The 26,519-nt window shown below is 39.1% G+C and overlaps 1 protein-coding gene and 1 pseudogene across 4 annotated transcripts in view; both read left to right on the top strand.

Moving 5' to 3' along the window:
* LOC127444101 (ubiquitin carboxyl-terminal hydrolase CYLD-like) overlaps positions 1-26,519 on the top strand; it is a 39,523-nt gene that overhangs the window by 4,668 nt on the left and 8,336 nt on the right. The window contains exons 2-8 of one of the 4 annotated variants that reach the window (XM_051703293.1): positions 15,495-16,118; positions 20,222-20,527; positions 20,785-20,826; positions 21,989-22,094; positions 22,843-22,935; positions 23,610-23,726; positions 26,007-26,398. In XM_051703293.1, the coding sequence (XP_051559253.1) occupies positions 15,627-16,118; positions 20,222-20,527; positions 20,785-20,826; positions 21,989-22,094; positions 22,843-22,935; positions 23,610-23,726; positions 26,007-26,398 (1,548 nt within the window). In that variant the 5' untranslated portion in view covers positions 15,495-15,626. The remainder of the gene's footprint in view (positions 1-15,494; positions 16,119-20,221; positions 20,528-20,784; positions 20,827-21,988; positions 22,095-22,842; positions 22,936-23,609; positions 23,727-26,006; positions 26,399-26,519) is intronic. The other 3 variants (XM_051703300.1, XM_051703307.1, XM_051703317.1) reach the window with 3 other exon arrangements.
* On the top strand, positions 7,706-11,904 carry LOC127439891 (craniofacial development protein 2-like; annotated as a pseudogene).

Below are 26,519 nucleotides of genomic sequence, written 5' to 3'. Positions count from 1 at the left end.
CAATCGTGCAGCCTTAATGGAAACCATGTGGATATCTCTGAGGTCACAGTATGGGTTTTGAGAGTTTTGGATGGTTTTTTCCTCATCTTGTACAGTAAGTGCTACCTACTTTTACAACTATCACGTCAGCAATGCTGGATTTTCCTCATTAATGTAAAAATGATAAATAATATGAATTAGATATTATATGTTCTGAGGAGTGCCAACCCTTGAGTGTTTGGTCTCATAAAAAACTGTGATATAATCGCACTACTTTATCTCTATGACTGATTTAGAATGGGCAGAACTCAGGATCTAACAACTAGCGGTCGTCCGATATATCACAGAGGCCAAAAAATCGGCCGATATTCAGAATTTTGTAATTATTGGCATCGGCCGATAGATTTTTCGCTTTGGCTGATTTGTGTCTTGAGTGTGCTGAGAATCGCCTGCTTGCATGTGAAGTGACTGAGACATGTAAACATCCAGTCATGGTTCTTTTTGTTGTTACGTACCATCATGTCACTACAATAATAGACCGGTGTGCAACACAGTCTCATTTAAATGGTCCGCATATCAGAACTGTGGCAGATGCGTTTCAGCTCATAATTTTAAAGTGCTTGTCTGTTTCAGTCTTGTCTAATGATAAAAAGGCAAATATCAATAAAACTAATATCATATACAGTACCATCTGCAAATATGTGCATATCTCGTTGAAACAGATGTAATAAACCAACCTCACACAACTTCAGCAGATCCAGTATCCTATGGATAAATCTTCCTCAACAGTTCCCTGTAACTTTTGTAATGATAAAAGGCAAATATCAATAAAACTTCTATTATTTACCATCTGCAAATATGCAGATCTCTCGTTTAAAAAGATGTAATTCGTGAACCTCATGAAAATTCAGTGTTTTCTTCCCAACGAGCGCTGATCTAATATCTTCCTCTGAAGCTCGTATTCTATCAGCCAGAATCAAAACTTCAGGATCAAATGTTACTCTGATTCACAAATCATGATGGTCAGTCCGTGACAATCCAAGCAGGTGATCGTGGCTATTTAAACTGTCAGGAGATTGCTGCCCACACTGGATCCGCATGAGCATGTGAGCGCAACTTCAAAGTAAAAGCACTTCACTTGTACTATAAGTAAATGTCTTATTCACTATGCACTCTATGTACAGTTGGTTTGATTCTGTATTTTTTGAGAAAATGTGATTGCTAATGTGGACATGCCACCCATGGTTGTTGGACTACTGTGTGTTCTGTTATTTCCTTCCTTATATATTAACTATTTCTTGATGTGCAAATAAATAACTAAAATTTGATGACTAAAATCTACCATTTTATAATACAATATAATTTTTTTACAAAGTTAAAGTTTAGTGTGAAATTGAGTAAATATAGTGCTAAATAAGAGTTTTTTAGTTTTTTAAAATGTTCCATTATTTTTTTTGCATTTTTATGTTATTTACTATATTATGTGATCTATCGGCCACCCTGTTCTCTGGATATCGGCATCGGCCATTTAAAAAAAACAAAAAACAGTACCGGTCAATCACTACTAACGACCCGTAGATAAAGTTTACCATTGTTGTTATTCTTCCAGTCAAATTTGTGCTGTAAAAATCAGTGACAGCTGTAACTAATCAAAGCAGTAAAGTAACCATGGTATAACCGGGATAATCCATTAAAATCGCATTAAAATTGTTTAACACACACCTAGCCTCTGATTATCCCTTACGTACAATGTATACAGTTGTGCTCAAAAGTTTGCATACCCTTGGAGAATTGGTAATATATGTACCATTTTTAATGAAAACAAGAGTGAGCAGGCAAAACACATTTCTTTTATTTCTTATGGGATTCATATTCAACTGTAGGTTATAACAGAATGGCACAATCATAAAACAAAACATGGCAACAAAGAAAAAAATGAAATGATCCCTGTTCAAAAGTCTGCACACCCTTAGTTCTTAATACTGTGTATTGCCCCCTTTAGCATCAATGACAACGTGCAGTCTTTTGTAATAGTTGTCTATGAGGCCCCAAATTCTTGCAGGTGGTATAGCTGCCCATTCGTCTTGGCAAAATGCCTCCAGGTCATGCAAAGTCTTTGGTCGTCTTGAATGAACCGCACGTTTGAGATCTCCCCAGGGTGGCTCGATGATATTAAGGTCAGGAGACTGTGATGGCCACTCCAGAACCTTCACCTTTTTCTGCTGTAACCACTGGAGGGTCAACTTGGCCTTGTGCTTAGGGTCATTGTCATGCTGGAAAGTCCAAGAGCGTCCCATGCACAGCTTTCGTGCAGAAGAATGCAAATTGTCTGCCAGTATTTTCTGATAACATGCTGCATTCATCTTGCCATCAATTTTCACAAGATTCCCCGTGCCTTTAGAACTCACACACCCCCAAAACATCAGTCAGCCACCACCACAGTGGGGATGGTATTCTTTTCACTAAAGGACTTGTTGACCCCTCTCCAAACATAGCGCTTATGGTTGTGACCATAAAGCTCTATTTTGGTCTTGTCACTCCAAATTACAGTGTGCCAGAAGCTGTGAGGCATGTCATGGTGTTGTCAGGCATACAGTGCATCCGGAAAGTATTCACAGCGCTTCACTTTTTCCACATTTTGTTATGTTACAGCCTTATTCCAAAATGGATTAAATTCATTATTTTCCTCAAAATTCTACAAACAATACACCATAATGACAGCGTGAAAGAAGTTTGTTTAAAATCTTTGCAAATTTATTAAAAATAAAAAAATCACATGTACATAAGTATTCACAGCCTTTGCTCAATACTTTATTGAAGCACCTTTGGCACCAATTACAGCCTCAAGTCTTTTTGAGTATGATGCTACAAGCTTGGCACACCTATTTTTGGGCAGTTTCTCACATTCTTCTTTGCAGGACCTCTCAAGCTCCATCAGGTTGGATGGGGAGCGTCAGTGCACAGCCATTTTCAGATCTCTCTAGAGATGTTCAATCGGGTTCAAGCCTGGGCTCTGGCTGGGCCACTCAAGGACATTCACAGAGTTTTCCCATAGCCACTCCTTTGTTATCTTGGCTGTGTGCTTAGGGTCGTTGTCCTGTTGGAAAATGAACCTTCACCCCAGTCTGAGGTCCAGAGCGCTCTGGAGCAGGTTTTCATCAAAGATGTCTCTGTACATTGCTGCATTCATCTTTTCCTCGATCCTGTCTAGTCTCCCAGTTCCTACCGCTGAAAAACATCCCCACAGCATGATGCTGCCACCACCATGCTTCACTGTAGGGATGGTATTGGCCAGGTGATGAGCAGTGCCTGGTTTCTCCAGACATGACGCTTGCCATTCAGGCCAAAGAGTTCAATCTTTGTTTCATCAGACCAGAGAATTTTGTTTCTCATGGTCTGAGAGTCCTCCAGGCGGGCTGTCATGTGCCTTTTACTGAGGAGTGGCTTCTGTCTGGCCACTCTACCATACAGGCCTGATTGGTGGAGTGCTGCAGAGATGGTTGTTCTTCTGGAAGGTTCTCCTCTCTCCACAGAGAAATGCTGGAGCTCTGTCAGAGTGACCATCGGGTTCTTAGTCACCTCCTTGACTAAGGCCCTTCTCCCCCGATCACTCAGTTAGGCTGGGTGGCCAGCTCTAGGAAGAGTCCTGGTGGTTCCAAACTTCTTCCATTTATGGATGATGGAGGCCACTGTGCTCATTGGGACCTTCAATGCTGCAGAAATTTTTCTGTACCCTTCCCCAGATCTGTGCCTCGATGCAATCCTGTCTCGGAGGTCTACAGACAATTCCTTGGACTTCATGGCTTGGTTTGTGCTCTGACATGTACTGTTAACTGTGGGACCTTATATAGACAGGTGTGTGCCTTTCCAAATCATGTCCAATCAACTGAATTTACCACAGGTGGACTCCAGTCAAGTTGTAGAAACATCTCAAGGATGATAGTGGAAACAGGATGCACCTGAGCTCAATTTTGAGTGTCATGGCAAAGGCTGTGAATACTTATGTACATGTGATTTTTGTTTTGTTTTTTATTTTTAATAAATTTGCAAAGATTTCAAACAAACTTCTTTCACGTTGTCATTATGGGGTATTGTTTGTAGAATTTTGAGGAAAATAATGAATTTAATCCATTTTTGGAACATAACAAAATGTGGAAAAAGTGAAGCGCTGTGAATACATTCCGGATGCACTGTATTGTAACCAGGATTTTTTGTGGCATTGGTGCAGTAAAGGCTTCTTTCTGGCAACTCAATCATGCAGCTCATTTTTGTTCAAGTATCGTCGTATTGTGCTCCTTGAAACAACCACACCATCTTTTTCCAGAGCAGCCTGTATTTCTCCTGAGGTTACCTGTGGGTTTTTCTTTGTATCCTGAACAATTCTTCTGGCATTTGTGGCTGAAATCTTTCTTGGTCTACCTGACCTTGGCTTGGTATCAAGAGATCACTGAATTTTCCACTTCTTAATAAGTGATTGAACAGTACTCACTGGGATTTTTTTATATCCTTTTCCATCTTTATACATTTCCATTACCTTGTTACGCAGGTCTTTTGACAGTTCTTTTCTGCTCCCCATGGCTCAGTACCTAGCCTGCTCATTGCATCCACGTGAGAGCTAACAAACTCATTGACTATTTATACACAGACACTAATTGCAATTTAAAAAGCCACAGGTGTGGGAAATTAACCTTTAATTGCCCTTTAAACCTGTGTGTGTCACCTTGTGTGTCTGTAACAAGGCCAAACATTCAAGGGTATGTAAACTTTTGATCAGGGCCATTTGGGTGATTTCTTTTATCATTATGATTTAAAAAGGAGCCAAACAACTATGTGATAATAAATGGCTTCATATGATCACTATCCTTAAATAAAAGACAGTTTTTTTGTATGATCAGTCTTATTTTCAAAATCAATGCCAAAATTTCACAATTTCTGCCAGGGTATGCAAACTTTTGAGCACAACTGTATATACATTTAAAGAAAAGGATGAACTTGTATTAAACCCAGAATATTCCTTTAAGGTGTATTTGACCATGTGAACTGAGTTTTTTAACATTTAGTTGAATATTTTTTAAATTATAGGAAAATTTGCATCACTACCCCTAGAATGCATATGTGGATTTTATATAACCGATACATGCTTACCATGGCATCCAGTGCATTTAACACTGGTATTAATCTTGTAATGCATTAATTGTTTTCAGTTTACATTTGTTATGTAATTAAATATATTAATCACCATGTTCACATTCATATTTATGTGTAGTATGTAAGTGTAGCAAATTAATACAAAGTGCAAGATATTATACCCATTACAGGTACAGTCCCCATGTAGCAACCTCAAGTTAGATGCCTAGTTCACAGCAAGGGCACAATTGTATTAGCTCCTGGACCACATCTTGATGTTCTTGAACCTGCAACTTTTTTATTTTCAGTATGCCTCACCACTCCAAACAACAAATATAGCTACTGGTACATGGATTAATTTAGAAGTATAGTGTCATACAGCAATATAGAGTACACACGGTTTTACAAGTCTATAACTAAACAAAATCGTAGTCCATTGTACCTTTAGTGCTGTGAAAAAGTATTTGCTTCCATCCTGATTTCCTCTTTTTTTTGTGTATATCTCATACTAAATTGTTTCAAAGATTAAAACAAAATCTAACATAAAACAAAGGCAATCTGAGTAGACAAAAAATACAGTTTTTAAATGATAACGTTATTTATTGAAGCAAAAAAGTTATCCAATACACACTGGGCCTGTGTAAAAAAGCATTTGCCCCCTTAGTTACTAAATCCCCAATCTATGAAACTGCATTCATAATGGGGCTCAGCTGGACTAGACACACCCAGGCCTGATTACTGCCAGCCCTGTTCAATCAAATCAGCACCTAAATAGAACTTTTTCAGCAGCATGAAGTTGGCTAAAAATCTCTCACGGTAGCACACTATGCCAAGGTCGAAAGAAATTCTAGAAACGATGAGGAAAAAGGTGATTGAAATACATCAGTCTTGGAAGGGTTACAAAGCTATTTCAAAGGCTCTGGGACTCCAAAGAACAACAGTGAGAGCCATTATCTACAAATGGAGAAGACTTGGATTCCTCCAAGAGCACAGTGATGACTCATCCAGAAAGTCACAAAAAAGCCAAGGACAACATCCAAGGAACTGTAGGCCTCTCTTGCATCAAAGAAGAAAGAACATCATACCTATGGTCAAGCACGGTGGTGGTAGTGTGATGGTGTGGGGATGCTTTGCTGCTTCAGGACCAGGGTAACTTGCAATAATTGAGGGAAACTTGAATTCTGCTCTCTACCAGAAAATCCTAAAGGAGAACTTCCGGTCATCAGTCCATGAGTTAAAGCTCATGCGCAACTGGATTATGCAGCAAGACAATAATCCAAAGCATAGGAGTAAGTCCACCTCTGAATGGCTCAAAAGAAGCAAAATTTAAGTTTGAGTGGCCTAGTCAAAGTCCTGACTTGAACCCAATTGAGTTGCTGTGGCAGGACCTTAAACGGACAGTTCATGCTCTAACCCTCCAACGTGGCTGAACTAAAGCAGTGCTGTGAAGAAGAATGGACCAAAATTCCACCACAGCGCTGTGAAAGACTGATCTGTCGGAAGCATTTGGTTGCAGTTGTTGCAGTTTTTCAAGTGTTGGATAACTTTTTGCTTCAATAAAAAAAAAAAATATACATTTGAAAACTGTATTTTGTGTTTACTCAGGTTGACTTTGTTTAATGTTATATCTCGTTTGAAGATCTAAAACAATTTTGTATGAAAAATATACAAAAATAGAAGAAATCAGGACATCACTGTATATTCATGTGTTTTTATGGGTAGTGTTGTTGAGACATTTCATATTTTACCACCAAAGATAGAAATTGCCCATATTATTGTCACTCAAAAGTAGGGATGTGCAGAACGCTAAATTCCACTGAAAAGGGGCATTTATCTGCGACATGCTTGCCTTGCATTATGATCATTGTACATTAAATATAGAACATGACACGCATTCACTGAATCAACGGTAGCGAATATTTAACAGGCATATTTTTTGAAAACAACTGAATGAAAAGTGCAGGACCAATAGAGAAACCCAGCCTGTTCTAAACAGAATTCACCAAGTAAAAGTTACTTAACATATTAAAGAGTCAGTACATTGTTGAAAAATAATTAACAGGTAGGCTAAGCCAAATCTATGAGAGAAAAAATATTGCTGAAAAGTTGTGGTCGTTGCAGTCGTGCATTAGCCATTGATCTAAAACGACAGCTGTTCGGTAAAGAACGTTAACCAATAACAGTTACGATGTAAAAAAAAAAAAAGTAGACATAGGATGGAAAAAATAGGCCTGTGATGTAGCCTACAATAAACCTAATGTACTCTAAACATGACATGCACACAGCATAAAAGATAATTTAACCCGTTAAGCAGTCAGCACCTCATTGAAAATAGCCTTCTTAATCAGCAGATTAAAAAAAATGGCATACCTAACCTAAAACGGTCATTTTCTAGGCTACTACTCAAAAGCATATATATTTTTGATGAGCAAAATTAACACGAACTCTGCCGTTGCCAGTCCCAAGCCCAGATTTGAAAGGAGGAGGAAAGATTAGAAACCCGTTCCTTTTAAAAAATCCAGCCTGCTATGGAAACGACAAGAGAAAATACATTGAGTGCAGCTGAACGCAGGAATTTGGATTCATGTAATATGTCGGCATGGAGGAAATCCATCATGATGTCCAATGCCTGATGATGGATACAACATTCGCTGCAAGAAAGATTACCCGGAATGGAATCTGGAATGTTCGTATGCTTCACCAAAGCGGCTGCCTGAGGTAGCTAATCAAGGAATTCGATCGATATCGACTGGACCTGGACCGTCAGTGAAGTCCGATGGAAGGGAAATGGGGAGATGACCAGTTATGGAAAGAAGATTCTGTACTTTGGTAACGAGTAATGATGGAAGCCAATCAACGATCGAATCATCACAGCCCATTTTGTGTCAGCCCACGTTCCAACAACTATCATCCAGGTTTACGCCCCAACTGAAGAACCGGGCGAAGCCGAAAAGGATGAATTCTGTGACGTGCTGCAAGCCATGATGGACGAGTCACCGAAACACGACCTCAAGCTCATCATCGGGGACATGAACGCCCAGTTGTGCCATGAACGCCAATGCTTTGAAGAGATCATTGGCCCTTTTGCATCGTTGGAACGATTGTTGGATAATGGGGAACGGTTGTTCTCCTTCTGCAAGTACAACAATCTCTGCATCGGGAATACCTTCTTCCAACATAAGTCCATCCATCAGAAGACATGGCGCTCACTGGACGGACGCACACTCAACGAGATCGACCATGTGTGCATTAGCCGGGGGTGGAGGACGGCCCTGCAGTACACCAGAGTATTCCAAGCGGCTGATGTGGGGTCAGACCACCGAAGTGATTTCATAACTACTTTGCTGAGAGGACATTTTCCTGCGTGCGCTGCGAGTGAGAGAGGGAAGAAGCACGTGCAGCCTGAGGTGAAATGAAACTTTGTATCTGCTCCAGATATCCTCTTTTTTAAATAAATTTTTTATTATTTATTTATTTATTATTTTCTCCCCTTTTCTCCCCAATTTGGAATGCCCAATTCCCAATGCACTCTGAGTCCTCATGGTGGCGTAGTGACTCGCCTCAGTCTGGTTGGCCGAAGATGAATCTCAGTTGCCTCCGTGTCTGAGACCGTCAATACGCGCATCTTATCATGTGGCTTGTTGAGCACGTTACCATCCACACACAACGCACAACTCACCACGTGCTCCACCGAGAGCAAGAACCACGTTATAGTGACCACAAGGAGGTTACCCCATGTGGCTCTACCCTCCCTAGCAACCGGGCCAATTTGGTTGCTTAGGAGACCTGGCCGGAGTCACTCAGCACGCCCTGGATTCGACTTTGTGACTCCAAGGGTGGTAGTCAGCGTCAATACTCGCTGAGGCCCCCCAATAATATTTGTATTATTAATTCTATTTAAAATATGTAACCTTAATATGACATTAATTTAAGCGCAGCCTCTGTAAAAATATAAATCCAAATGTAATTGTGTAAAAATGTTGAACAGTTTAATGGGGAAAATATTATCCAACTGGTAATTCCAGTATTGACTTGCAGCATTAGAACTGTTTAGTCGACTAGTCTCGCACATCCCTACTGTAGGGCTTTACTGGTTGTTTAGATCAGTGTTACTATCAGAAATAATCGATAATTATTTCTTTAGTTATTAATTAATATTTAAATTAATTAATTGAATCTAACTCATTAAAACCTCATATGGGGCTCCAGTAAATGTAGTGCGCTACGTTTAGGAGTGGTTTTGGTTATTAGCAATAATTAATAATTATCAAAGATAATTATTAATTATTAAAATCAATAGAACATTGATGAGAATCAGTGTTACCTTTTCTAATCCTTTAAATCAACAATTATCAAAGATAATCCTTTATTGTTAACATTGATGAAACATTATTAAAATTAACACTAGCTTATTGATCATTCAAATTCAACAATCATCAAAGATAATTATCAATTATCAAAAATCTATAGAATATTAATAAGGATTAACATTGACGGGGCACCACCCTGGAATCAGGGACTAATAACCAGATAGGATAACAGTCTCAATATTAGATTGTTTTCTTAGGAAAATTGACATCCGAAGAATATCGATTTTTGGGAAAAAAAATTTAATGAAGTCTTGAATCCGAGCACTGACATCCCGTCAGCATGACACAGGTGTATGCAAAACAAACCAAAACACTTCTCTTTGTAATATAACAAAGTTTATTTATGCAGTAATATCAATTAATAATTAATGTAATGCAGTCAATAAACTTCCGACTTACAACTACAAACTAAACAGTGATATGATTAGATATGGAAACTAAAATGATCCTATAACACATAAGGTGTGTGTGTGTGAGAGTGTGTGTGTAAGGAGGGACGTGCACAAAATGGCGGACGTGACTCTAGTGGAGAGTATGTCACACGAGACTTCCGGCCAGGAAATATGGCCGCGAATGTGGGCGGAGAGAAACCAGTCAATGGTAGCTTAGGGACAAAGCTGAGCTTTATCACGAAGCTATCTACTAGCCAAAAATGTGTACCAGAATGTTTGTGAGGGGTCGCGTGTGTGTGTGTGGTTAGTACGAGAGAGAGAGAGAATTAAGTGACGGCCCCAAAGCCGATTTCGCGATCGTGGGAGAGAAAGCAGCTGTTAGTTTATCACTCAGAGACGCGGTGGACGGCTCTTAAACTGGTCCACGTTCTTTAATTCTTTAATGGATAAACTCAGTTTGCCGGTCTCACCTGTGATGGCGGAATGCACAACAGCCCAATGTGGTTGGACTACAATACAGCAAATCAAATTCGTGATAATTAATACCCTGAGTATTAATAATGAGCGGACATGGCGGTCCGTAAACTGTACAAGCAATAACCTTGATACACAAGAATAACACACTATAATATTCTATCTCTGCCCAGACATAAACCTCTTACTTGAATCGCATGAGGATGCAGAATGTGTGTTCATATGTCCTTTAACTCGGACTCAGTTCCTCGAGGCTTGGGTGATGACAGGAGGCTGTTTCCTCGCTCTGTCGGCGGGTGGTATGGCTGCTGATTCTCGGTGGGCTGGCGGAGAAATCAGCGACATTGACTTGATTGAAGAGGGAAGAGAAATCTTTTCTCTCTTGACTTCTGCAGGCAAACGGATGAAGATGCGGATTGCTCGGCGGTCTCCTTCGGATCCGTTAGAGTTTTCGGTGGAACACAGAGTAATCTCAACTCGTCCAGCGAGATGGAGATTGTATGGCCACAGTTTCAAGTCGGACGTTACTTCCTTGTGCCACGAGGCTGCACCTGAGAGCAGCGATGAGCTGCGTCTACACACGGCGAGCAAAGTTGCTGGAAGCAAATCCCGGAAGCATTTCAGAGGTATTTCTACTACTGATGATGTCATGGTTGAGGTGCGTTCTGTCGTATGCCTCATCCAATAGGAGTTGAGAGTTCAATCCTTTAGTGAGCAAGGCTTCATGGGATTTGTAATTTGTTTTGGACTCCCTTTGTTTGATTTTGGTGTGATTTTTATCAGTAAAATGTATGACTTGGTATGTGGGGGGCTGAGTTAGGTTTTACAACTGTGTTAGACCTGCCTTTGTCTTCTATCTGAAAACATGAGGCCCAACACTACTCAAAAGTCCTATTTAATTTTTAGTTTGTGAAACCTTTCAGAATTTTATAAACTGTATATCAACCATTTAAAGATGTAAATTATTAATAAAATTATCCTTAAAGTTAATTTTCCTTGAAAAAATAAGCATTTAGATTTCACCTGGGTCTTTTTCAACCCATATATACATTTAACCGCTTAACCTATCACTCCCCTTTTTGAGCATAGGCCAAAAAATTATATACTCAAATGTAAATGCTTATAATTCATGAATGCTTGGGAGTACAGACCTAACAGTGGACTTTTAAAGAAGACATTTGGGAGTTTATTTTGGAATTGAAAGCTGTTAAAAAATAAAAAATAAAAAAGTTATAGCAGTTTAAGATTATTTCAGTATAAAACACTGCATTACATTTTTGTTTCCTTTTATAAAAATATATTAAAAAAATATGTGTCACCCTAAAAAATGGCAGAAAATCAAAGCCATACGGCTTTGAAATTACGTTTTGAAATTAGCGGTCTGTAACACTTTGTTTGGACATAGTACCAAAAAATTGCCACAAGATAGCCACAAAACTTCATTGATCTGAGCAAACAGATATATAAAGTATATACAGTATTGATTGTTTTGATTTGTTTTTTGTTTTTTTTTTTGTTTTTTTTTTTAAGTTGACACATGGGACTTTGATGTACGACAGTAAGAATAAATCAAAATACTATAATATTTATTCTTTATTACACTATAAAAAATGAGAGAAGCTCAAATATATTGGAAAATAACTAGTGTCTTTTTTGTATGAAAGAATCTAGGAAAAAGGGCAGGAATTTACATTAAAAAAAATGTAAAAACAAAAAAACACTGTGGAGCCAAAGCCTCTTGTCTGAACATGTCCTGATATAAATTTGAGAATGATTCTATAAAAGGATGACATTTGTGAAAGCTTTTTCAAAGGATATGTCTAGACGTCTTTTCATAAAACGTTGCATGGGGAGATGGGGACAGTAAGATATGCAGTAAGTGTTATAAAAAAACGTATTTTACAAATACCACTCAAACCACATTAAAAGACACTCCATTTAATTGCAAATCATTATATACGTTTTTAATCCGATAATAATTATTATACTTTTATAATGCATGGTTGCAATGTAAGTGTTGTTAGCAGTTGAAGCCAGCAACTATTTACATTTCTAACAAACATATAATATTTTTTCTGCCATAAATTATGTAATCGTTTGTTTGTACCACTAAATAAAACAATAACATTATCCGATTGGTCAATACATGCTCATTGATGAGCGTATTGAAAAGACCTTACTCATGCTAGCGCCATCTTTGATTTTTAATGGGAATGACAACGAGGCTGTGAGGGATAGACTTACCATCTCTTCAACGGCAGGAACGGTATAAAGCTGTATAAAGCTCCTAGATCACATCTGATTTTCCACAACTCATGTTGCCTGGAATTCTTTGAATGTTCTTGGACAGATATTTTATCAATGTTTTGTCTGCGGAACGATCCAAAAACACTCTAAACTGCAGTACAGCCCATTGAAGAGATGGTAAGTCTATCCTTCACAGCCTCATTGTCATTCCCATTAAAAATCAAAGATTGTGCTAGCATGAATAAGGTCTATGTAGCCTTTAGCGCATGAGCCCCCACACTGATCATGCGGTCCTGCCGGTTTATCGATTATTCCTCATCAAAACTGTGTGGAACTTATCCCAAAGTACTCAAATCCATCTAAATTGTAGTATTTTTGCATAGATCCATCGAAAGAAGCAGTGAAAACATTATATGTCAGCTCCGATTGGTCATAAAAACAGATTTGCAATGGCTGGAATGGAGAGCTTTTAGAGCCAGTCAGAGCTCCTCCTCTGGATCTCTTCAAATGTATATGTCGGTGATAGTGATGTTACGTATAACACTGAAGCTTTAAAGCGTGTGTCGAGTACGCAGTGCAATTTCCAACAAAGCCCTGTATCGGAGCATGTATTGTTTTCAGGGAATCACGTGATCAATGAAAAATAAAGCCTCACGTTCTGTCAAATCACGTGTGCGCTTCTCTTTGCGTGTCGGAATATTTGAATCCAGACCTCTACGGGTTTATGGAAATTGAAATTGAAATCCATTTACAAACTTCTTTCATATTAAATTATCATATATCCTGTCATACAAATAGTATAAAAACAGAATAATCAGAGCACCATTTACTTGCCTCAGACAACTCTGTTAGTCATATTTATGTACATTATTATTATTATTAGCTAAATTGAATCATATTGACTTATATTGAATTTTATTGCCACACTGTAAAACATAAATTATATCATCAGAAGGTAAAACTTCATCAGGCACTTCATCCAACAGAGCTGCGTGAGCACCCGGGTTTATGGCTGCTTTAAATGTGACCAACCACCAGATGGCACTGTTTTCGACACTCCTGAGGCTTTGAATCTTTTCCTGGAACAATCAGAGGAAAGATTCAGAGCTTCATGAGGCTTCATTTCCCCATCCCTAGTGGGTGACGTCACTGTTCTGGAATGTACAAGGCCAACTCCTGTAACAATAGAAATGTCTTACCATTGGCTACATGACCTGTCAATCAAATCTTTCCTAGAGATCCATTGGCCGGTTCAATGTACTGCAATATTCAATGCCCATTTGGAGACGCATTTGGTGCCTTTGATCTGGGTTGAATGACAGCTCCGGCTGTGAATCACAGAGAGACACGGGGGTGGGTTCAAACAATGTATGATATATATATATATATATATATATATATATATATATATATATATATATATATATATATATATTATAGAAATATATTTTATTCTAATATATTTTAATAGAAAATAGGCATGATATATTATGTGATGACACAAGCAAATGATGATCAGTCAGTTTTCCCCCCCAATTTTGTCAATTTTTGCTGTTTTGAATAAAATAGCCAGTTGTCTTTAGTGGACCCTTACCTTGAAAAGCATGCTGGTTTTCCTCCCATCATCCGATCGGACCATAAGCAGAAAATATGTAAAATAAACACTTTTTTACAAATATCCACTCTTTTAGTATTTTAAATTACAATTAACACTGTAATGTTTTGATTGCAAAATAGACTTCATAGGATGAATGTCGAGTGTTTAAGCTTTCATATGAGACCAAGTTTATGATTGTACAGAAAGTTTTTGATATTAAACAAAAGTTATATATCATGCTAAAACGGCCCACCAGCGGGCCATTGGCAGTTAAGGGGAGGTAAGTTTGCATATGCCTTCTAGGTTAAAAGAAAGTTCTACATTTTATCTTTTCTGCTGACCCCCTGCAGTACCTTCATGGACCCCCAGGGATCCACAGACCTCTGTTTAAAAACCTTGGCTTTAAATAACTAGTTATAGCCTTTAGCTAGCATGTTGTAAGGCAGAAGCAGACAGCTCTCAGTATTCTGCAGCACCTATTTGGCTGGGCAAATTGTCTGGTGCCATGGTATTTCCATCCACATCACTTTTCTTGTTCATTGTTTGGGACAAATTTCCGTTAGCTTAGAACAGAATCAGTCAAAGTGCTCTAAATGGGTGTATACTGCATACACAGCAGGACAGTTAACAGTTAATTTCATATATTTGCATAAATTACACTGAAAATAGTTATTGTTTGACAAACGTATCCATGTACAGTCTTTGTGTCTTTAGCTTTTTAATTTGTATTACTTTATTTTCTCTATTTAAAGCACATGGAAATAATTAAATCATTAAATCAATCATTAATAAAATCATGAAGCATCATTGTTATGTTTCATGTTGTTTTTTTTTTTTTTTTTTTTTTTAATGTTTTGCATATTCATCAACCTCGTGAAGTAACTGATCTAACCTCATTCAGGCATATCTGCATCGTTCTTCAAAGCCTTAGAAGTCATTGCTGTTTAATTAAGTCTAGTTTGAGTTTAAATTTGTTGGCTTGCAGTTGCTAATTAAGTTAATAATATGGCAAATGCTAGCAAGCCACTACTATTTCCCTGAGGGGAGCAAGAGGGACTGGTCAGAGCTGGCAATATTATGAGCCAACAAGAAGAGTGATACTTTGAAAAACAAGTCGTTTTCTCTGTTCCAGACTGTGAACAAAACACTGAGTCCTTACATACAAGCATAGTAAACCAAGTTACTCAAGCTTTCTCTTAGCGAAAATTGCAAATCTGGTGTGGTAAAACAAGATTAACCTCCTTAAGACTTTATGCACTCTCAGTTTCTTAATTCCTATATTAAATCCCCACTTTTTCTCTCTTCCAGCTCTCTATGTGTGTTCAGTTCATCCATTCCTCTGAAAAGGTCATGAAAGCTCCTTATTCCTGGTCCCATTGACCCCTGACAACCTTCTGACACGTGTTCCTGTCATCATCAACCCACTCCTGCTATGCAGTCATGAGCTCTGCTCTATGGAGCCAGGAGAAGCCTGCAGGCAGTTTCCGGGATGACTGGCGCTTTTACATTGTGGTGAAGGAATGCACTGTGGAAAAGCCAGGCCAGAAGACCCAGCGCATCCCACGTGGCAGCCTTGGCCAGGTGTGCCAGGAACGCAACAGCCTCGGCCGCACTATCCCGCCAAGCAAGGGGAAGCGCAGCCTCCGTATCCTGGACCAGACGAATGTGGTGGTGAGCCTGGATGAGCAAAACGTGATGGAGCTCGAGGAGAAGCTAGCGGAGCTTCTTTTTCCCATCACCAACTGTGAGGAGCGTTACAGCCTGCTGTGCAACAGAGCACGTCTGGACAGGGCCCGTGACATCGGCTGCGGATCAAAAGTGCGAGTTCAGCTGAGGTCTGGCGACGAGCCGCTTCCAGGCGTGGTTCGCTTTAAAGGAGCCTTGCTGCCTGACCGAGCATTGAGTGGGATCTGGTTTGGTGTTGAATTGCTAGTGAGCAACACTCTGTCTTGTTTAATGCTGTTTGTCCTGCATTCGGTTGTGCACCTGGGCCAAGAGGTTAATTTTTTGCGGTATTCACAGTAATATTACGGAAATGTTTTATATATTATGTGTTAACCACGTGGTAATGGCTATTATTGGATTATTTAGTGAATTAAATTAAATAATTAAATATAATTTTTTTAACTTGGTTGGAAATCAAAAAGTATTGTAAAGATTTAAAGTAAGATTTTTCAAAACCAATGAATGATCAAGTCAAACAGTAGCAAACACTTAGTCAGAACAGTAATAGATTATAAATCTAATCAGATGAACTTCATTCCTAGTGTGCTGCCTCTTGCCTACATAGGCTGTTGCCTTCTATGGTAACATTCTAACTGAAATAGAGCTTCATAGTTGACTGATTTGGAACGCTTTATAGGCAGCAACTCTGCATGCCATAAGAATAGAGCTCCTCATGTGCAGCAAGGGTCTGAAATTAATTTTTAGAATGGAATGAGTTAACAGCAATCAGATTTCTTAATGGCCAATTTTTAAATTTATTTTTTATTGCATTTTACAAGTGAATTTTACAGACATGAGAGACAAATAAACGATACTTGTAAGCGTGTTTAAAAGTGAACTGCTTTTTTAAAGAATTGTATTGTTTTATTATTTATGAAATATATAATTGCCAGATAGTCCATTTAGAATTATTTTTCAGATTATTCATTTACTACAACAAAACAAAAAGTGTACTACATGTTTTCATACAAACAACCAGTAAGTAACTCTCATGAGATTCATGAGCCTTAAGTGCACAATTCTTTGTTTATTTGGAATTATTTTGTTAATTAATTTATTTATTGTTAATTCAGTCAGCTCCAACTGATTCTTTGATTCACTAAAAAGAGCGGGCTCATATAGTCATTTGTTTGTGATTTGGGCAATACTGGGAGCGCTCTAGTTGTTAATTCACTAAAAAGAACCGGCTCAAAGGAGTCATTTGATTCGGAATCAGACTACACTGGTAATGCCGAATGTCTCGTGCTGTAGATACAGTTGCAGTGAGTGTTTCTGCGGCGCTTAATGGTTGTACAGGATACACTGTTTATTGTTTAGTCTAGTTTTCTGTCTGCATGAATGTTCAAGAACAGTTAACAAAAACAAATGTCATGAAAATAATTAGGTTCCTGTATTATGATCATTACCAGAGAATTTGTATGTGTGGTTGTGGGTTACTAAAACTTGCACATCCACTGGAAATCTGAGAGTGGTCTTCCCTTCTTTCCGATGGTTTGAACACTCCTGAACATTGCTTTCATCTTGCTTCTAGATTTACTGCTAACTGCGACTATCAATGAGCAGTGGGACTATAATGTGAGCCGAAGTCAGAAGTTTACATACACTTAGTTAGAAGTCAATAAAACTAATTTTTTAACCACTCCACAGATTTAATATTAGCAAACTATAGTTTTGGCAAGTTGTTTAGGACATCTTCTTTGTACATGACACGAGTCATTTTTCCAACAATTGTTTACAGATAGATTGTTTAACTTTTAATTGACTATATCACAATTCCAGTGTGTCAGAAGTTTACATACACTAAGTTAACTGTGCCTTTAACCAGAAAATGATGTCAAGCCTTTAGACAATTAGCCAGTTAGCTTCTGATAGGAGGTGCACTGATTTGGAGGTGTACCTGTGGATGTATTTTAAGGCTTACCTTCAAACTCAGTGCCTCTTTGCTTAACATCATGGGAAAATCAAAATAAATCAGCCAAGACCTCAGAAAAATAAATTGTGGACCTCCACAAGTCTGGTTTATCCTTGGGAGCAATTTCCAAATGCCTGAAGGTACCACGTTCATCTGTACAACAATAGTACAAAAGTATAAACACCATGGGACCACGCAGCCATCATAACACTCAGGAAGGAGACGCATTCTGTCTCCTAGAGATGAACGTATTTTGGTGCAAAAAGTGCAAATCAATCCCAGAACAACAGCAAAAGACCTTGTGAAGATGCTGGAGGAAACAGGTAGACAAGTATCTATATCCACAGTAAAAACAAGTCCTATATTGACATAACCTGAAAGGCTGCTCAGCAAGGAAGAAGCCACTGCTCCAAAACTGCCATAAAAAAGCCAGACTACAGTTTGCAAGTGCACATGGGACAAAAATCTTACTTTTTGGAGAAATGTCCTCTGGTCTAATGAAACAAAAATTTAACTGTTTGGCCATAATTACCATCGTTATGTTTGGAGGAAAAAAGGTGAGGCTTGCAAGCCGAAGAACACCATCCCAGCCGTGAAGCATGTGGGTGGCAGCATCATGTTGTAGGGGTGCTTTGCTGCAGGTTGGACTGGTGCACTTCACAAAATTGGTGGCATCATGAGGAAGGAAAATTATGTGAAGTTAAGCTCGGTCGCAAATGAGTCTTCCAAATAGACAATGACCCCAAGCATACCTCCAAAGTTGTGGCAAAATGGCTTAAGGACAACAAAGTCAAGGTATTGGAGTGGCCATCACAAAGCCCTGACCTCAATCCGATAGAACATTTGTAGGCAGAACTGAAAAAGCATGTGCAAGTAAGGAGGCCTACAAACCTGACTCAGTCACACCAGTTCTGTCTGGAGGAATGGGCCAAAATTCCAGAAACTTATTGTAAGAAGCTTGTGGAAGGCTACCCAAAATGGTTGACCCAAGTAAAGGCAATGCTATCAAATACTAAAAAAGTGTATGTAAACTTCTGACCCACTGGGAATGTGATGAAAGAAATAAAAGCTGAAATAAATCATTCTCTCTACTATTATTCTGACATTTTACATTCTTCAAATAAAGTAATGATCTTAACTGACCTAAGACAGGGAATGTTTTCAACAATTAAATGTCAGGAATTGTGAAAAACTGAGTTTCAATGTATTTGGCTAAGATGAATGTAAAATTCTGACTTCAACTGTATGTAAACACCTGCGACCTGTCTGACTGTAGGCCTACAGAGCCCCCTTGAGGACAAAACTGGAACATGTTACATTATTTCACAAGCTGACACAAAACGATATAAAGGAAAAATCACCCGCCAGAATAGCATGTGGCACTGCAAAATTCACCAGCCAAATAGAAAAATTGACCCTGCATTTGGTGCTTGGCGGGTGTTAATTTCGGACCCTGCGTGCAGCACACAGGACACTCGACTCATATTTGCTTTCAATACAGGTGACACAAGAGGAACGAGGCAATACTCTAAAACAAAATGCACAGCACGCATATCTTTTGGGTAAAATAGTTTCTATCACTTTTAACAATTTTTATTGTTGTTTTTCAGTATTAGATTTATTATAAATATATTTATAATCAAAATTGCTCTTGCTTCGTCTGCCATCTTGGATTTTTTGCTCATCGGAGCATTCTGGGGTTGTTTTCCTGGGGAAGGATACATATGAAAATAACTTAGAATTTGGCCAAAATTAGGTGTTTTAGGGGCAGCATAATTAAGGTACCTACCTTTTGGAACAGCCAAAATGACCCAGAAGTCAGGAGCACGCCTATGATGCCAAAATGCTGCCTCCTGAGGCAGCTCACTAGTTTTTGGAACAGACCCAAAATGACTATGTCTACCCTGGACACTAGTGGCATGACATGTCAAAACTAAATAATTTCCATTATAATCAACGAAGCTTTGTACGCTAAACGCACCCCTCTGCGACATTTAGTAGATTAGGCTGTAATGTTCTGCTCTTTGGAATTTTGAATCCAGGCCATGGGTATACTACAGTATAAATGGCATAGCAGAATCATCACAAGTTGACACATTTTTCCCATCGAATGGTATATATCTTCATACCATCCAGCCCTACCTGGGCCCTAAGCCTGTGGCCATTACAGGACAATGCTGTGCTTGTCCCCAGGGTTTGGGTGGAGGAATTGGGTGAACATAACTCGAGCCTGTTAGCTCATTATGTAGTTGAAGGCTAGTCTCAATGCTACCATTAAGCGTCAACAATGGCTTTTGTTCATATGGTAAATATGTGTTATTTATGTAAGTTGTGATGTTTGTGTGGTTGTATGTAATCACATTTTCTCCACCAGCTGCTGAAAATCTCTGTTTTACAGGAGGAGGGCCGGGGTCAGGGTTTCACCGAGGGCTCTTATCAGGGTCAGCAGCTGTTTCGATGTGAAGATGAATGCGGTGTCTTTGTTGCATTGGATAAACTTGAGCTTTGGGAAGATGAAGAGCTGGAAGTGGATCGTGTGACGCTAGTGGATAATGACCCGGAAATGGAAGGTGAAATCCCACCACTGGAGATCAACTCTAGAGTGTTGGTACAGACACGGGACGGCCCAGAAAGGGGCACTGTTATCTTCTGTGACTTACTGCCTGGCAATGAGAGTCTCGGATATTACGTTGGTGTTGATATGGTAAATGAATAGAACAATTAAAATGGTCAATCATTCTTTTTAGGCTCCCAGTTACAGCTCAGATAATCACTGAAAGGTACAGCTCTTTTTTTTGTAGAACCAAATCATTATCATTGTACCCTTGAAACAAGGCGCTATCCTAGCACTTACTGAATTGAAAGTATCTAAATAATACTAACTTGCAATTTATTTATTTTTTTAGCATGATCAGATGTTTGAAATGGTGTTACATAAGCAACTTTTTTTATTATTATTAGGGGCCGTTCACACTGTACCATCCTTGCATGCCACCAACGCAGGTATTTTGAGTTATATTTTTAACAGTTAAAGTTCTTTTTAACTTGACACGGCATCTAATAAACATGGTATTCCTGCTTGACGCTGAAATACACAGTGAGACGCAGCGCAACGGTCAAAAATGTCCATCTAGCGCATGTTTACATGGTAAACTAATTGAAAAACACAGCCAATGGACACAACAAATGGAATCAGTGTGAACAGCCTCAGTCTATTACAATTTGTCAAAATAGTTTGGATCTTCAACTCTCACACCCAGGATTGTGACCCACTGTACGTAGCTGTCCGACAGATGTCAGTCGTAGAAGTGGAGGGAAGGATAGAAGAGAGAGATGAGGGCTGGACAAAAGAAATGTAGAAACAGATCGGTTTGTTCTGTGTGACCACCACAATGGCGTGCTGCCAAATGCTCACAAAGACACAACCATAACACGCCGTTCCACTGTTCTTTTTTTTATGCCCTTTGTCCTGCCTTCTCTCTTCCTCCCTCGTGCACACTTATTCATCACTCACAAACTCATTCTCTCTCTCGCTCTCTCTCTGTTTCTGTATCTCTCTTCTGGTAGCTGGCCCACTCAATGTTCTCTGCTCTCTTAGCAGGATTCAGCTATGTGATTAGCATTCAGGAGTTGAAGAGATTTAGATGGTTCTCAGGACAGTATATTACTATTAGTTAGTTTGAAATAGCATTACATTCCTGTGGTTACATTCCTTATTGTCTTTATTTTGTCTTGTTAATAGATTGCATTAAGTAGATGTTATATGTTTGGGTCTATTTTGGAGGTTAATGCAGGTATTAATATTAGAGATATATTTAAATGTAGCTATGGTTAAGATTAGTTAGGTTTTGTTTGTTTTAAAAAAAAAAAAGGAATTAATGAAGGTTAGAATTGACTGGTAAAGGGGTGTGGTTATAATTCAGATCAGTAGTTCTGATGATAGTGTAAATCTAGTTATTTGAGAATTACGGCTCTCAGTTAGTGAGATGGGTCCTGTCTGGGTTAGAATAGGGCAGCAGATGAAGATTACCATCAGGAGATAGAGACAGGCTTTGACACACTTTGTTTGGATTATGTTTGTTGTGTAGTAGTGCTGTAGTTGTAAACTTTTCTCAGATTATTTAGGTCAGGTGCAGTAATAGGGTGCTGTACCTCTCACCCTCAGGACAATCCCATTGGAGACTGGGATGGGATCATCGACGGCAAACTGCTGTGTAATTTTGCTAGTCTTGAACACACCCGTCTCGTCCCCATCTGTGATGTGATGCCAGGTAAGGGCTCTCAGTACATACTTGTGTATTTGTCAGATGTTGATATTTGATGTGACTCTGGCTTTGAGTGTGGTTACTGCTTGAAACAGGATGTTAATGGTAAATTCGTTTTTTATTTGGTTTCTAAATTGAGTTTGAGTACTTGTAAAAGTAACTCGGTTTCAAAGATCTCATTAACTATTACTTAGTTGTTTTTTTGGATACACTTTATTAAAGTTTATGTTTAAAGATAATAGTAAGTAAGAGGTTTTAAAGGACCTTTTTTTTTTTTATTACCTTTCTATTGGCATAATTGTTTTAGATGTTTCAGTGGTTTTTTTAAGTCTTCAAGTCATGGTGTAGACAGAATTTTTGCTCTCGGAAAGCAAAGGGCACTGTCTGAGCTCTAGTGTGTGTGTGTGTGTGTGTGTGAGTCATATTAACACAGATGCTCTTTTGTCTGAAGGCCTTGTTTTTGAGAATGGAGTGTGTGGAGCTCTCTTTGTTCCCTCTATTTAATGATTTGTTTGTTTGTGTGCATGTGTATGGGCAACATGTCTGTCAATGCCTTAAAGGTACCGCTTTTCCTTTGAAAACTTATTCAATCCATAAATCTAAAAGTATCTTTTAAGCGCTCGACAAAAGGCACAAAACGCTCGACAGACCTTATCTACTTACTGTATGAATGGCTTAAAGTTTTTTCTGCATATAAGGCTAGGATTGGAGAAAGTACTTTAATTGAAATTTGTGGGTTTTTATGTGCTTGCAGAATACTCCATGCAAGATCCGAGGCTGCCCAAAGTCTTTGCCAGCAGGGGCGGCAGTGACAAGCCTGGCAGCCAGAGCAAACCAAAGAGCAAAGGTATCTATCCTATATACCTACATACTCCTTAAATCAAAAACACTAATATGGTGTAATATGCTCTGACATAGATTTATTTGAAATGCCTTCAACACACAAACACACATAAGATGCACACAATGACATTACAGTGCTGATATTCCTTGTAAATCCATTTAAAGTTGGCTTGAGATTACTTGTTACTGATCGTATGTGTCCAGTTGTATACTGTATATACTGCACATGTAGTGCCATAATATATTCCACCAAAATATTTATGTTAGACTCTTCTTCGTAGATATTACTCAGTGACCATGTTATTAGGGATACCTGACATAAAGAATGGTCAGTTGTCTTTCTGCTCCCATGTTAAAGATCCGTACTAAGATAGCTGAGTACTGCATGAGTCCAGGCAATGAGCTTTGAGGTTTTCTCTCTGACTCTGTCTGTGTGTCACTGTCTCTCACTCTCAGTAGTTCTGATGTTCATTAGCAGTCATATACTGCTGTTCCCTCTGCACTTTCGAGTTTGTCCTAAATTCTGTCCTGATCATGTGATTTCTGCAAGAATCACAACAACTGTATTGTCACAGTGACTTCCATGTACAAATCTGGGGTTTAATTCACCCCAAATCCACCCACACACACCCACAAATACTGTTTACTCTCTATGTTCCCATCATAACTCTTATTCAGGATTAGGCCTACAGCCTGGCAGCAAGAGCAAGTCTGAGTTTTATTATACGCTAAATGGCAGCTCGGTCGATCACCCTGCTCAGTCCAAAGCCAAAAGCACATGGTACATAGATGAAGGTAATCAACAATCAATACAGATGGAGTTCTGGTAAACGAATGATAAACATCTTAACAGCAAGGTGCGACCCTCCAAATATCTAGTCTAAAAAAGACAACTCTCAACCTTAGGTTCCTTTAATAGTCTTGGTATGAATAAGTAATCACATGGTAATCAATGTTTTAAGCCTTTGAATACATCCACTATGATTTGAAAAGGCAACTTGCTGCTGAGATCTTTTATTTAGAGTCTGATTCACTGTGACGTGAGTGGCGCATGACTTGCATGACATCATTGATCAAAAAACATAAACACAGCTCAGGTCTTATTTTATTCCTCTGTATGCTCGGTACTGCAGGCTACACAGCTGACATTGTGTGTTTGTATTTTGAATTCAGTTTTCAACATATTGTATAGGTTCCCCTCGTGCCGCCAAAACAGCGCAAACCCGCATCTCAGAATAGCATTCTGAGATGATATACTTCTCACCACAATTGTACAGAGTGATTATCTGAGTTACCATAGACTTTGTCAGTTCGAATGAGTCTGGCCATTCTCTGTTGACCTTTCTCATCAACAAGGCGTTTCCATCCACAGAACTGCCACTCACTGGATGTTTTTTGTTTTGTAAAAATCACAGGAGATCAGCAGTTACAGAAATACTCAAACCAGCCCATCTGGCTCCAACAATCATCCATGTGATTATCTAATCAGGCAATCGTGTGGCGGCAGTGCAGTGCATAAAATCATACAGATACGGTCAGGAGCTTCAGTAAACTTCACATCAACCATCAGAATGGGGAAAAAATTTGATCTCAGTGATTCGAACCTTGGATGATTGTTGTTGCAAGACGGGCTGGTTTGAGTATTTCTGTAACTGCTGATCTCCTGGGATTTTCACACACAACAGTCTCTAGAATTTACTCAGAAAGGTGCCAAAAACAAAAAAACATCCAGTGCAGATGGAAAGGCCTTGTTGATGAGAGAGGTCAACAGAGAATGGCCAGACTGGTTTGAACTGACAAAGTCTACGGTAACTCAGATAACTGCCCTGTACAATTGTGGTGAGAAGAATAGCATCTCAGAATGTTATTCTGAGATGCGGGTTGGTGCAGTTTTGGCGGCACGAGTGGGGACCTACACAATATTAGGCAGGTGGTTTTAATGCTGATTAATTATTAATTCATTCAGCAATTTAATTTAGCTTCTAAAGAAAATTTAAGCATTAGTCTATTAATTGCAGGACACTTTAAATGGCTTTTGTTTTTGGCATTGCTGGAACATTCAAGTGATTTCACCACTCATTCATTGTGTAAGTGTGTTTTTGTCTATTTTGCGATGGTCTGAACACATTAGGAAACTGTGTTCTTGAGAACATCACTTTCATCTGTGTAATTATTACATTTCATTTCACTCTTTGCTAACATGCACTAATTGAGGAGGTTGCAGGGACAGTGTGTAATTGGTTAAGGGATTTGTATTGTGTCTGTGGCCTGGACTGCTTTCATTCTCATTCACCATGACTGTCTGTTGGTCACACTTTCTGTGCTCAATTCATGTGGTGGCTTTTTCCTTTAGCCCATCACAATGTTTCCCCTAATAGTCCTATTCATTTAATGTTTTGGACATTCTGTCAATTAGGTGTGTGCATCAGTGTGGAAAAATGACCAGTGTTGATCAGCTCTGAAAAGGCCTCATATTTTGGCTAAGCTGTTGTTTATAATTATATGATAATATACTTCATTGTAATAACATATATTGCTGTTTAACTCAAAATGACATTTGAAACATTCATCATAAGTTCATGACATTAGATATATCTAAAGATGCTTTTCCACCAACAGGCTGAATGTTTACCATCGTCAAACTCTGCTGTTCTGTACTGATTCAAGCTCGTTTAAATGGTTGCGGTTTTCTTTTCCATTGTGGTGCTGTAAAATCAGGATTAGAATGAAAATAACTGACAAGAACCAAACGTAGGTCGCAATGTCACTTTAGCTGTTCCACCGGCATGGTTCTCTGTCCTGAGTACAGTTGGCTTACAGTGCTGAGAAATCCATGATGGAAACATTTGTAATTATACCGTACCGAAGCGTGTTCAAGTGGAATTGCTTCTTGAACCATTGCTCACCGTTCTCAGAACTGTCTACTCTTATGGAAAATCGGCTTGTCATTTGAACAGAAGTGGTTTATATTGATTGATCAGTTCCTGATGCTCCACACTGATGCATCATCTGCTAATCATGACCTCTGGGTATTGTATTACAGCCTCTAATTTCTTTGGCTTTGTTTCCTGTTAGTCGGTGAGGACCCAGCCAAATCATTGACGGACATGCCCCCAGACTTCAACCCGACCTCATCCCCCTCTCGAGCTCCTCCTACAACCACCTCGCTGTCCAATGATAACAAGTTCCACTCTTTGCCCTTCAGTTTGAGCCGCAAAGTTGGCCCCAATGGGAGCATGAGCCATGGCCCCCTGTCCTTGTCTGCAGGCTCAGTGATGGGGGAGCAGCAGGAGGTCTCGCCACCGGCAGCCACACCTTCCCAGAGGCCACCGTCTCCCCCACAAGGCCAGCCAGGGTTAGAGGTCGGGTCAATGGTGGAGGTCAAAGAGAACCCACCACTGTGTGGGGTCATTCGCTGGGTTGGTCTGCCTTCAGGACTACAGGAGCCACTTGCTGGGCTGGAGCTGGTGAGTATATTTATGTGTGTGAGGAGTGTGTAAAAATATGTCTTATAATTTTAAAGTTGAATTGTAAAATTTCTGTGGTACTAATGCAACCGAATGGAAATGAAAAAAATAGTTTAGTTTC

This window comes from Myxocyprinus asiaticus, chromosome 1, assembly GCF_019703515.2.
Source record: "Myxocyprinus asiaticus isolate MX2 ecotype Aquarium Trade chromosome 1, UBuf_Myxa_2, whole genome shotgun sequence".
Taxonomy (NCBI): domain Eukaryota; kingdom Metazoa; phylum Chordata; class Actinopteri; order Cypriniformes; family Catostomidae; genus Myxocyprinus; species Myxocyprinus asiaticus.
Note: the sequence above shows the minus strand (reverse complement) of the source record. Positions and strands in the feature narration are given on the sequence as shown.